The following is a 13,437-nucleotide window of genomic DNA, read 5'->3' on the forward strand; positions in this document are numbered from 1 at the left end:
TAAAAAAAACTAACAAGGAGCGATTTTTGCTTGCATATTATACACCCTTTGACACTTAAATACCTTTATAAGATAATACTTTAAAAAATAGAATGCACAATGTTTTTTTGTAGTGGAGTATGTTTTATATCACAGTATTACTACTTTTCTAATACTTTTACTACTTTTTAATGGAACAGAATACGTCCTCCAACACACCTGGACTGTGTGGAAGCTATGTTGGGATAAGGGTCCATTAAGAGTAGGATGTAGAAGATGTACTGTGAGTTGGCTTTTTTTTTTTTTTTTAGATGTGAGACACACTTAAAGTACAGACATTGGACAAAATTCCTGTCTGGTCTCTGAATAAAAGGTATGACAGTGGCTCAGATATTCTCATTATAAATGGTGCCATAACTCCCCTTCTGCTAAAATAGCAGAAACCTGACCATTTGCTTAACCCAATAATTTGATAGCTGGGAATAAGAATCACTTGTAAATCAGTTTAAACCCATTCAGTTGTTCAAAAATCTATTAAAATCCCCAAAAGATGAGCCAACTCAGCTTTATCTGCAAATCATTTCTTTCAAATCACGGTGACAGCTCATCTCAGAGCTGTAGCCTTCAAGAGGACGATGCCACAATGGCAGCTGTGCATGGAAATTACTGATCCACGCCTCCATTCTGACTGTGCTGGACTAAATTAGCATCCAGGCTCTGGTGTGCTGTGGTGTGGGATCTCAGAGGGGATGCGATGGTCATGCAGAGTGCACACTGGGAGTTGCTTTAGTTAGTCTAAAATCAGATGTGTCCAGCCTCTTGGGAAAAGAGAAAATTTGCCTTGCAATCCAATGATGCCTTTTGCTTACAGCACAACCTTTTATCCCAGCAGACTGTGAATGCCATTGGCATTTTTTCTCCACCCCATTGACTGTTTCATGGAATAAGCAGCGCAGCCACGAGGGACTGCTGGTGAGCATCAGTGGGAGTCCCCCCCCCCCATTCAGCTCATACGGTATATATCTCACCACCTCCTTGCTGTCCTGCTGCTGGCCAAGCTTGAAGTGTCAGACTCCTATCTAGGACACGGAGAGAATGCTTTTTGTTTCACATCTATGACCTGTGTGACAGTTGCTCAGCTGTTGAGAAAAATAAAACATTTGCCTATTCTACCTCTGTCTGAGCCCCAGTGCTGCCTCCAGGAAATACACAGCTTCATGTGACAATGTCATGTCATTACTGCACCACACTGCAGTGGCAGCTGCCTCAAGTCCTTGACAACCCCAACTGGCATTAGATGCAGAGTGAGGTGAATGAAAAGAAAGTTCATTTCGGATGTTGTTACTCATTGTAGAGAGTTGTGTATCTCCTGCTTTGAGTAAGATGTTTGCTGGTGTGAAAATCAAGCTGGTGCAGATGTTAGCGCAGATCAGTTCAGGGCTGAACAGAGGAAGATACGGATCAATATTCTTTCCACATTAACTCTCTTGTGAGTTTAGCTCAAGTACAGCACTTCATCAAACGGGGACAACTGCATTTCTCCTTAAGCTATTCTGTTGCCTACTTGTCAAACTGAAAAAAGATACTGTTTTAAACAATGAGGTGATGTTTCGAAGAAAAAGAAAAGTGAGCAGAACAAGATGTTACGTTTAGAAAAAATAAAAGCAAAAACTCTGATGAGCTCTGCAGCTCAGAGCTTTGCTGCACTGTGTTTGATACTGAGGTATGTGACACTGTTGTTCCACAGAAGGAAGGTGGTCAGAAAGGAGATTACAATTACAATTACAGTTAGTCATTTGGCAGATGCTTTTATCCACAGCCACGCACATATGAATTCACACACCAATGGCACAGCATCGGGGGCAGTGTTGGGGTTTAGTATCTTGTCCAAGGATACTTTGGCATCTGGACCACTGAGGCCAGGGATTGAACCGCAGACCTCCTGATTGGTGGACGACCACCAATCAGGCGGCTGTGGCACTTCCTGTGCCACAGCCGCCCCAGGTGATGATTGTAACCCAAGTTATTAGGCATTAAATATTACATTGTAATTCAAAGTTGTCAGTTAAAAATGATGGTAAAATTCATATTTTCCATGCAGAAACAAATTAGTTAGTTAGTTGATTAAAAAGACAAACTAGTGCATTAATAAATCCATTCACTCTAAAAAAAAAGGGTTAAAATCTTTAATCTAAAAATATTTGATTTAATTTCATTGGAGGTGAAAGTGCTTATGTGCTTAGTGATGTTTGTAAAGATTCAGGTGACATGGGAGGAGGATAGCACTGAACTCAGCGAGTTCAGGTGAGGTCATGATACAGGGCTGATATCCCTTACCAGCCAATCAGAGCCCACATTGCTCCATGTCGATTAAGCTCACTCACATTTCCGATTTTCTCTCTCTAACGCGAAAAACGGGATCAGACACAGACGCACCTTGGATTGCTCTGGGCATTTACACGCTGGATTGTGTTTGAGAAATTGATATATTGCGGGGGGGGTTTGATGAAGATAAAAGAGGTTGAGTGGAGAAAGTTTCCCTTTTTGGCAGTTCGGCGAATTAAGTGGAGATATCGTGCCGCTGTCAAGTTGAGGAAAAAATGTGAGTGTTGGCTAACTTGGGGCCTCCATGTTTGCTAACAGCAGTCATATTAGCCGTTCAAAGTCGAGCATGAGCCATTGCCTTGTTAAGTAGATATCTAAAATAGTGCTGTCAGGCGATTAAAAAAATTAATCTAATTAATTACAGGATTTGTAATTAATTAATCTAATTAATCGCATTTTAATCTCATATCTGCTAAAGGTCACCAAATAAAGAATTTGAATTCTAGGACATTACAATTCACTGACATTCACATTACAGCTGGTGAATTCTTTTCATCACTGTAGTTCTCGACGGTAGCTGGAAATTAGAGTCAGATGACGCTATCTGAAACGCCTCTTTTAGGCCCTCGTCTTCCACGATTGAAATCGGCCTGCAATCAGCAGCAACCCACTTTGCGATTGAGTTTGTCAGTTTTTCTGTCGTGGCTTTGCTCATTCGTTTTCCTAACATCAGCAAGTGTGGGTTGGCGGAGTGAGCTCACGGTAGCACTAGCGGCACTAGCAGCAACTACATGTTTAGCGTTTAAATGATAATTCAGGCTGGAGCTGCTACGGTGATAGGAAAATTCTTTTTTACACAAGGCACAAATCACTGCGTTCTTATTAATAGTCCCGTCTTTGTTCTTTTTATAAATAAACTTGCCGTTCAAAGGTCCAAGTAGGCTTGCCTCGCTCTCCGGTGTCGCATCCATGTCTGTTGTCACCCTGCTTTTGACTAGTGGCGCAGGTAGGATGCGACCTGCCACTGCAGCCTACGGGTCACTCAGAGGGCCAAATTTAAAATGCTTGCGCATTGACTTGCCACTCATGATTAATTGCGTTAATTTTTATAGCGCATTAATTTGCAGCGTAATTAATTAATCTAATTAACGCGTTAAACTGACAGCCCTAATCTAAAATGCTATTTACTCTGTCCTCATGTCACCTGTCTCTGCAAAGTGGACAAAAACCTGGAGTTTGTGAGCCGTGCTCCTTAACGAGTTGGAGTGTGTGCATATGACTGAACTTTTCTGGTGAGTGGATTTAATTGTTAATTTTGTGAGTGAATTAGTTAGTACTGACCTGTTGTTTACTGTTAAATAATTAAGGAGATGCTAATTAGAGCTTGTGTTATTTCTGTACATGCCGTGCATACGGCCTTGCGCTGTAGATTACCCCCCCGTGTTTTTTTTATGCGTGGTGGCGATGAGTAGATTTCATTGTTAAAGGACACTAAGAGAGAAACTGTCCATGCTTTAAAGGTGCATTCTGTAATCGTATTGACTTTGTATTTGATTTAATTGCTTTTTGAAGTTGTTTGTAAATTGATACTTCACTTCTAGTGGTAGCACTTTAAAGGGTGTTTTGATAAATTCATTTAACTTTAAAGGGTACATTGTTAAAAACCCAAAACTCATTGTGTTGTCAGTTTTAAGGTGTAGCCTAACACTAGGATTAGAATGAGCATAGAATAAACTTAAAGTGGGTCCTAGACACATGAAGAACTAAAAGTCACAGTCAATAATAGGTTTTTTGTTTGTTTGTTTTGTTTATTTGTTTTGGTTACAGTGTGAATGATTTCCTTGAAGAAAGAGAAAGAAATCATTGTGTGTTGTGACAAATGTTTATTTTCTTCCTGTTTACACAAATAATCAATACAGTTACACGTGTTTTTAAACTTACCTGTTTGTGTGACTCTTACTCTTGCTACTTCATGCACATTATTAAATACTCCCTCCTCCTGTGATGAACCTAGAACCTGATAACTGGTCCATGTGATAGTGAAGCGATACAGTGATCCGTTTCTGAAGCACCCAGTGTCTACCACCTTGAGTTAGGGCTGAGATTGGTTACACAGTACTCTACAATCAGTGAACTTAACTGACTTTTAATTATGTTTGAAATTAACAACTTCACATTTTGCATACAGAGATACACAGATTTTCACAACTGGTACGGTTAAAAGGTATGACGGTTGCACACTATGGCTGCAAATGGCAGCAACAAATAACTCTTGTAGCATAAACTTCCGCATGACACACTCATGCTCACTGACCCTGCCGATCTTCATGCACCACAGGAACAATAAAGATTTATTAGAGACAAGTTTTCTCTACTTGGACCTCAATGTTTGGATGTGATTCAGCACATTCATCATAGAAAAGATTTGCAGCTGAGACTAGTATTAGTGTGGGATCCTAATGAAATTAAGAGATTTACCCCCCATGTCTCTCTTTGATGCAGCACATTCACGCAGGATAAATCTGTAGATCCCAGGCATTATCTCTCAGTGTGCTTAAAATGTTACCGGTCTCTAGATGAGCTAGATGAGCCCCCTGGACCAAGATGCTATCAGAGCTCTTGCTCAATAATAATTTCAGCTGTGACCTCCAGAAATCCACCCAAGGAGGAAGGAGTATGAATCCTAATGAAACTAAGCGGGTAAATAAACATACAATTACATCAAAGTACTGAGAAGTCAATTCATATCAAACTATCAGACTACATCTTTGTTCTGCAAAAATAATTTGCAGTGAAACTTTTACTTACTCTAATTGTTTGTTATTGCAAACAACAAGACGACTCCAGGTCATTCTTCTCATGTGCTGCAGCTCTAAGGCTGATAGTCCCTGGTGCAGATAGGTAATTTAATGCAGCTTGAGGTAAATTATATAAAAGGGAATATTGTCCCTTAGCTGTGGTTGTCTTCTCCATCTATATTTCCCTGCAGCCCACCATCTGCTCAAAGTCTGGCTTCCCCAAACAATCACGGTTATCTCTATTATCTTTGCTAAGCAATCCCATACAGAGGATTGAATGATATTTTTCTCAAAGTAATTCTGAGAAAATAAACGTTTTCAAGTTTACTGAGGACAAAATAAAAGTAAGTTGGATGACAAGACTTTGTCTCAGTAGAGTGAAGCACACAAACAAGCAGCCAGGTGGAGCTGGTGCAGTCCATATTGTCATGAGGGCGTTTTGGGGTCAGAATGCTCATGTGGATGTGTGTGTCTCGAGTTCCCCACAAGCAAGATGAAAACAAATGCCCCAACGCAGACATCTAGAAGGTCAAGTTTAAGCTTAGATTTAGGATTAGGACTACATTACAGCCCAAATGTGTTTGAGCTGTGCTTCCATTGCCACATTGCTTCTCTTTTTTTTCCCCTCACAAGCATTTTTAATTAATGCAGAGACTGAAGTCAGCGGTTCACTTAAAGGGGCCCTGTGGAGTTTTCTTGTAAACAAACAAAAGTTATGTTTACATTCTGTGTTACTATCTAAAATGTGTAGTGTGAGTCTTTGAGCTTTAAGAAATGCGTTGAATGCATAAAACATTTTCAAAGCTGAACTGCGGTATATTAAACCCAGCTTTGTTAACATGCATGCAGTCTTCTTCTTCCCAGCCTTTGTTGGTGCACTGCTGCATATCTTAGTGTATTATCACCACTGATAGATCAATGGAATAGTGTGACTTCATTACTAGGACTGTGTATTGCGTCACACATGTCGTTGAATGTGCGTCCTCATGCGTGTGTGTTCATCGTACTTTATAAAGTACACTGTTTAATACTTCAAATGTAAGTTTTGAAGAAATCCACTGTTTTCTGTTTAATGGCCTATATGTAAATGAAGTGCTTTTGTGCTTTAACTCTGATCCGAACTGATCCATGGAGATTATCAAATCCAATTAGAGTGACATAATATGTACTAATGTTTGATTACCATAATAATCATCAAATTATCATTATCAAAATAATTATTCACAGTATATATATATATATATATATTTTTTTTTTACTATAGGGCTAATGTTAGAATTTGGTCTGAGAGAGTGCAGGCAGTCAGGGACGGTCCTCACTAACATGGTTATTGTTGGTATGTTTTCATATGTGTTTCTTAAATGTGTCTAAGTGGCCTGTGGACTCACCAGCAGAGACCTCTGATTTCTGTCGTCCTGAGCTGTGGAGGGTCAGGCACAGCCGGCTGTTGCTGATCTGCAGCTCCATTCTCTGGGGCTCTGGGTTCAGCTGCACAGAGAGCAGCAGCCCGTCTGGGTTCCACGTCCTGAACTGGAAGCGAACAGAGAACCCCCCTGTGGCAGATGCTGCTGACGGAAGCGACAGGAAGCTGCTGCTGGAGCTCAGAAAGGTGCAAGCCACCAGCTGGGGCTGCGAACACGAGAAGGTCACATTGCCCTGTGGGACGACAAACCCAAGGACAGAGATTTACATGCGTCCTCAACTACATGTTAGGGTAAGCTGGTGTCATGGGAAATTCATTGTGATATGTCTGGAAATAAATGTCAATATGCGCAAAAATACAGCAGATGGTCAAAGAACCATGAGCAAAACTTTGACTTTAAATGTAACCTTTAACGAGTCAAACTTAATTATTTGTCACCATCAATTAACCATAAGCAGGAAATGAAAATATTAATTCATAAAAATGATACAAAAGGGCTGCCACATTGTGTGTACAATGAAAATTTAACCAATTTCAATAAAAGAAAAAACAAGACAATATGCTGTTTTGTTTCTTGCCAAGAGTTAAATGAGAATATTGATAGCAATCTCATATCTGTCACGTCAGAAATGTTATCCAAATGTTATTTGCTTATCTTAGCATAAAAGCTGGCACCAAGGGGAACAAATAGATTAGCCTAGCCCCAAGGTAACAAATTCAGCACCTCTGAAGCTCATTAATTGTCAGGTTAGCTGCTTCCTGTTTCCAGTCTTTATGCTAAGCTCAATCAGTAAGTCAATCGGTTGTTCGGCATAGCTTCTTAATTAACATCCAATCGTGAGAGTGGTATTAAGCTTTTCATCTAAGTTTTGGCATGAAATAATAATAAGAACATGTATATTTCCCAAAATGAACTATTCCTTTAAGAACATCATATGGAGTAAAATGTTGACAAAATAATAATCAGTTTTCCATTTCTTGTCATTTAGCACTTCCCTGTAAACTTAGGACCAATTTTACCTGCGAGAGTGATGACGCCCACCCAGTTCAGAGGCCGTCTAAACTCCAAAGTAAGCAGAAATGGCTCAAGCCAAGATAAATGCATGAAATTCTTTTTCATGAGTCATCAGAGACGTCAAATAAAAAACAGTTACATTTACATTTCAGTTTAATCCTGCACAGTGCAGGGGTTGTGTTAGGTACATCTAAACACACACTGGTTGTGTCTGCTAAGGTCAGAGTCCCATCAGCCCCCGTGCCTGCAGGGCAGCAGAGAGCAATCACAGCTCTTTGACTCTCGATGTGATTCCCTCCCATCAACCTCAGGGAGATAGCCCCATTGAAATTCCATTACAGCTTCCATCATGACAGTCTCTCTCCACCTCTCTGCTTCTGTTGTCAGTAAAGGCCTTTTAACGCAGCAATCAGACCTTAAAGGCAGAGGATGTCTCAGATGAGAAGTGGCTTGTGGCTCTTTGGCCAACCAATCTGATTTGTGCGGGGGGCTGACTCTCCAAATGAATCCATTCACACACTTGGACTTGATGATATAGTAGTTAGGATCACAATGGGTGTCATGATTGTTTTCACATTATTCACTCCTTCCAATTTCTGACCAGAATGCCTTAAATCTCACAAATCAAATATTATCACGAATCAGCTGAGAGGAAAATGTGAAACCTCACAGAGAGGAGAAATAGAATTACATCATCAGTTTTAACCACATGAGCAGCATGGCTGTGAGAATGGAAACAATCTATTGGTCATCAGCGTAAGATTTTAGTCCAGACACAAACATCTCACTAAGTATTGGATGTCTTGTCAGGACATCTGGGACACATTCATTTCCCACCTGGATGAATTCTAACAACTTTCATGATCAGCTGACTTTTTTAAGTGATCTAGCGCCATCATGAGGTCAAAACTTGAATTTGGCAAACACTTTGGTTAACTGTTTCACAAAAGACCTACAAATTGATCAACTTGTGTACTTTGTGTTTAGTGCTGGTTAGCCAATGATAACATGCTAAACAAAGAAGCCAAACACGGTCAACATTAAACATCAGCACCATGTTAGCACGCCAATGTTAGCATTTAGCTCAAAGCACTAGCCTAAGTGCAGCCTCACAGAACTGCTAACATGGGACACTTAGTATCAGTCTATTGTGCTGAGTCATGAAAGAAAATTTACTGAACGTTTCTACAGCCTGCGTTTTATTTCTGTATTGTTTTAGTCGGTGTTCGTATAATTCACTTTAGTTGAATCAAAACATGTTGAAATTGAAAATCAAACACGCAGTATTACAGACTATTGTGAAATGTATGCAGTAGGACAAAGTAGCTCCAGGAAAAGCTTCTGCAATAATGTTAAGGTCATTTACAGACAACCAACAGCTTGAAACCTGCACTATTATTTTCTTGTATGCAAAGGGTTCCTTCATTCATGTACTGCTGGCTTTTTTATTTCATTCTCAATCACTGTATTCATAAAATATATATACTCTACATACTTGTCTGAAGAGAGCTGCCTTCTTGAGTCATTTGAACAAAACCTCTCTTTAGCAACAGGAGAAGTATATGAACGTACATTCAACTCACACTTATTGTAAGCTGAAACGCAGCAAAAAAAAATCCACTATGGACTACCTCAGGAGGCACAAACTCAAGGTCTCCATATGGCCCTCACTGTCCCCCATTCACAATCTGTGGATAGACCTCAAAAGAGCAGTGCAGGCAAGATGGACAAGAGTCTCACAGAACTAGAAGCTTTTACAGGAAGAATGCGCAAAAATCCTCCAAATAAGAACTGAGAGACTGTTTGCATGCGACTGTACACTGTGTGTGTGTGTGTGTGCGCGTACACTGTATTTATGCAATATATATATATATATACACTGTTTCACATGTCTCCTTTTAGTATGCTCTCCCACTTTCTCTCTTTAAATATCATTAAATCCATTTCCAGTTTCTCTGCTGTGTAAGATGGCTTTCAAATGGCAAAGTGCTTTCTCACATCTCTGCGCTTTTAAAGGCAGTAAATCTATTCTTGGAAGAAAAGCACAAGGACTGTACTGAGCTCCAGGAAGTCATTTGGACTGACTCAACCTGGATCTGTGGAGGAAGTTGAAGATTTTTCCTGAACTGGCATAAAGGATATTCATCTTTATTAGCAATATAGCCAACCAATAGGCTGATATATAGGCTGACATTAGCTTATCTGTGTATATGTCGCTGTTAAGCAAAAAGACACTGTCACAGAGAAATGTGTCACTATTAGTTTAGTTTATTTTCATTTTAAATGTCTAGCTCAGTACATTTCTTGGTGATTCGTAATCAAATTTAATGTTATCCTTTAAGTTAAAACTGAGTATGGGCTGATATATTGTTATCAGATTTTTAAAAACTTAACTATTGATCTGTATTTGTCTAATCTAATGTCAGTCTGACTCTCTCTAACTCAAGCTCTTCAGGACACATCATCAGAAGGAAGATCCCACACATTTGACAGTACATGTGCACTGACAGCGTGTACAGCACTGCCTGAAAACCAGAAAACTCCAAACTCACCACGCTGTGTATCTGTGGCTTGCGTCTCTTGGCCAGGTCTATAATATTGATTCCATTGTAGTAGAGGTTTTCCATGCAGCCGTGGAAGTTCTTCCTCAAAAAGGTGCCAGGTTTACCAGGCAGTGGGATGCCTCCAAAACTCAGCTTTGATGAAAGGAAAGCAGAAGAGAACAACCCCTTAGCACTAAATGCAGAGATTGATCCAAAATAGTGATAAAATAAATTATATATAATAGTCAAAAATGTATCTTTAGCAATGGTATTTTCAGTAAAAAACATATTAAATGAAATTCACACTCTGTTCTGTACTTTACTGTACCATCAACACTGCATTTTCTTCTCAACACTTAGTGCATGAACATGTGAGCCGGTGATTCAGCAAGTGGCAAAACAACGCCCACTCACTGTATCCACACTGTACAACAACTGTATGGATACAGTATGTGTGCTTCAGGTCTGGGGCTGTTTTTCATGGTTTGGTGCACATCCTTTTGTTCCAACAAAGGGAAATCTTAACGCTACAGCAGTTTGGGGAAGACCCTCTCCTTTTTCAACATGACAAAGCCCCCATTCACAAAAATGGTCCTTAAAGAGACAGTTTTCCTATTTTGGTGTGAAAGAACTTGGCTGGCTTGCGCAGGGCCCTGTCCACAACCCTATCCAACACCTTTGGGATGAACTGGAACTCTGACTGTGAGCCAGACCTTATCAGCCATCATCAGTTTTGCTGCTCTTGTGTCTGAATGGGAACAAATGCCTGCAACCAGGTTCCAAAATCATTCCGAAGGCCTTCCCAGAGGAGTGGAGGCAGTTATAGCAGCAGATTAACGCCCATTTTGGGACAACAATAACAATCATTGCATCTTGGTATAATGTTTGAGGATCCACCTGCATCTGGTCAATCCAGGAGTAATTTAAACATTGGCTGCAATTGTGCAAATTCGTTCATTTATTGACCTTTAGCTAAGTCCCGTCCCCTTAGTTACCACTGCTACACCTGTCAAGATTTGCAGGCTCACATAGTATGTTTTTGGAAATGCTAAAAAGGTGCTATCTTTTAAACTCTTCACAGAGAGAGAAACGCTCTTAGCGCCCCATGCATACTGCTCCTGTTGTGAAATCCAAAGCTTGACAGGCCTGCTGTGCCTCATTAAGGTTCCCAACAACTGTGATTGGATAATTGCTGTCAGAGGGAGGGGTTTAGTGCATAATCCATGAATGGGTTTCTAAATTACTGCAAGAGGACATATCTCATAATCTCTTTTGCAAAAATATGGTTTGGAACTGGGATAAAAAAAGAAGTATGCAATGTTTTTGAGACTGACGATCCTCTTGGCAGTCTGCTATTCCTTTGAGAAAACAAAAAATAACTCTCTGCTACTTTTCTGGTTCTTTCTTCGCTGTCATTCATTACAGAGATGTAATTTCAAAACATTCTCCTTCCCCAGGGCTTGCATACACTAGACTCTATTTAACATGATACTCTACAGCTTATTACTAACTCCACTTTTCATCACTGTGTTAGTAATGATAGGGTTGTTTGGCCCTCACTGGATAAATTATAGACATGCTCATATTTACAAGGCTATATCACCTGCAATTTATGTAATTCAATCATTGCATGAGCTCACCTCGTAGTCCACCTCCAGTGAATGTCCTTCTCCTTTGGTTTGGAAGTGCTGTGTGTGGGAGTCCACTGTGAGGTTAACCTGTTTGTTGAAGCGTTCTATATGAACAGAGTGCCAGTGCTGGTCATCCAGCAGGCTGCCCACAGTGACGGCAACACGACCGCTGCTGAACCTCAGCCTGTTATCATCTGGCGAAACACAAAGGAAACAGCACACTGAGCAGCTTTTCCTCTTTAATAGTGCACCTGGTAATGTGTGAGGGCAGAAAGGCAGCACTCAAAAACATGAACACACACAATTAGTGTGTCGTCCATTCAGGTGATGTGTGCTGGCATGTACTGTTTAAACAGTTGTACAATTAATATCCATCAGAAAAATAAGCAATTCTCATTCTTATAATCAAGTAATTGTTGAAATCATTCATCATCATCAAGAATAAAAATGTTGAAGTGGATCTCTTCTTAACAGTGTTGTGAATTGAATGCCTTTGCTTGGAAAACAGCAGTCTGACTAAATAAATCTGGTCTTGTGATAGATCCCAATCATGGAAACATCCACCTCAAAATAAACCTTTAAAGGCTTCATGCCTTCTCAATCTGGCACAGATTTTCAAAATCACCGCGAAGACACACTTTTCTGTGAGAAAATACTTTTGTAGACATAAAAAATGGATTTTTGAGGGAGAGTTCTGGAAAGTACCTAAGTTGAGATAGAGGTCCAGTCTTCCTCGGTGAAGCTCCAGGGTGATGTAGTCTCCTCTCTGGCCCTCTCCATGCAGTAAAACACCCTCGGCCTGATGGCTCTTGAACCGCAGAGAGATCACGTCCTTTACCGTTGACATGGACTTCTGGTTGAACCGATACAGCAAGGAGCTTCTGCCGTCGAAGTCTGCCACATATGACTCTACAAGAAAATCAATAACTCAAGAATCAGTAGTGAACACTGGATTTCCAGTGAATTCTAAGAAAATGGTCTGCATGCTTGAATTATTTTTAAAAAGTAATTAATACAGTGTCATGTTTTGTAGAGCTGCTTTCACAATTAAGTCCACATCATTTTGGATTAATATATTAACTTGTGTCCATCAGACTGGACTGAAAATGTTATATGTGTAATTGCTTTTAAGCTGTTTGCACTGTAGAAGATTTTTCAGCAGTCTCCTGTTCGTCAATCTATATTTTGACATTAAATATTAGCAAAGTTTTGCATGTTAAAGGCTTAACTTTGGATTTGTTTTAAAATCAAGTAAAAAATACTGGCCAGTTGAGGGTATAAAGATGGCACACTTTGATTTTGCTCTTGAAAATACTCTTTACTTTTGTCAAAATTAATCTCAAATCTGTGGGATTAAATGCGGCAAAAAAGAAACGAAAGAAAAATGAGACATCTCTCTGTGCAATTGTACTAATACGAGGAACAACAAGAAGAGAGATAAAGCACATGACTGCAACCGTTTCAGTGGCTTCCTGTTGTGATAAGTCGGGGTGGGTGATCCCACAAAATTGTTTTGGACATGCCATTTGATTTAAGGCAGAACGTAGCCTCTGGCTGCAGTAATTAAATTCAGTGCAATACAAAATAATTCATTAAACACCACCAGTATCAAAGCAATCAAACGATTAAAAATGGAATTGGTAACAGTCTTTGCACAGTGGAGTCAATAACAAATAACTGTTGGGGTCGATCAGTCTGTCGTGAGACGCGCAGCTCACTGTTT

The 13,437-nt window shown here is 40.0% G+C and overlaps 1 protein-coding gene across 1 annotated transcript in view; it reads right to left on the bottom strand.

The window, feature by feature from the left end:
• The window catches only part of cntnap5a (contactin associated protein family member 5a), an 80,748-nt gene that overhangs the window by 40,221 nt on the left and 27,090 nt on the right, over positions 1-13,437 (bottom strand). The window contains exons 5-8 of the mRNA XM_070975718.1: positions 12,420-12,623; positions 11,724-11,908; positions 10,093-10,236; positions 6,491-6,758 (exon numbers count right to left, since the gene is read on the bottom strand). Of these exons, the coding sequence (XP_070831819.1) occupies positions 6,491-6,758; positions 10,093-10,236; positions 11,724-11,908; positions 12,420-12,623 (801 nt within the window). The remainder of the gene's footprint in view (positions 1-6,490; positions 6,759-10,092; positions 10,237-11,723; positions 11,909-12,419; positions 12,624-13,437) is intronic.

The sequence above is a fragment of the Chaetodon trifascialis genome, chromosome 12 (genome assembly GCF_039877785.1).
Source record: "Chaetodon trifascialis isolate fChaTrf1 chromosome 12, fChaTrf1.hap1, whole genome shotgun sequence".
In the NCBI taxonomy this organism is placed as follows: domain Eukaryota; kingdom Metazoa; phylum Chordata; class Actinopteri; order Chaetodontiformes; family Chaetodontidae; genus Chaetodon; species Chaetodon trifascialis.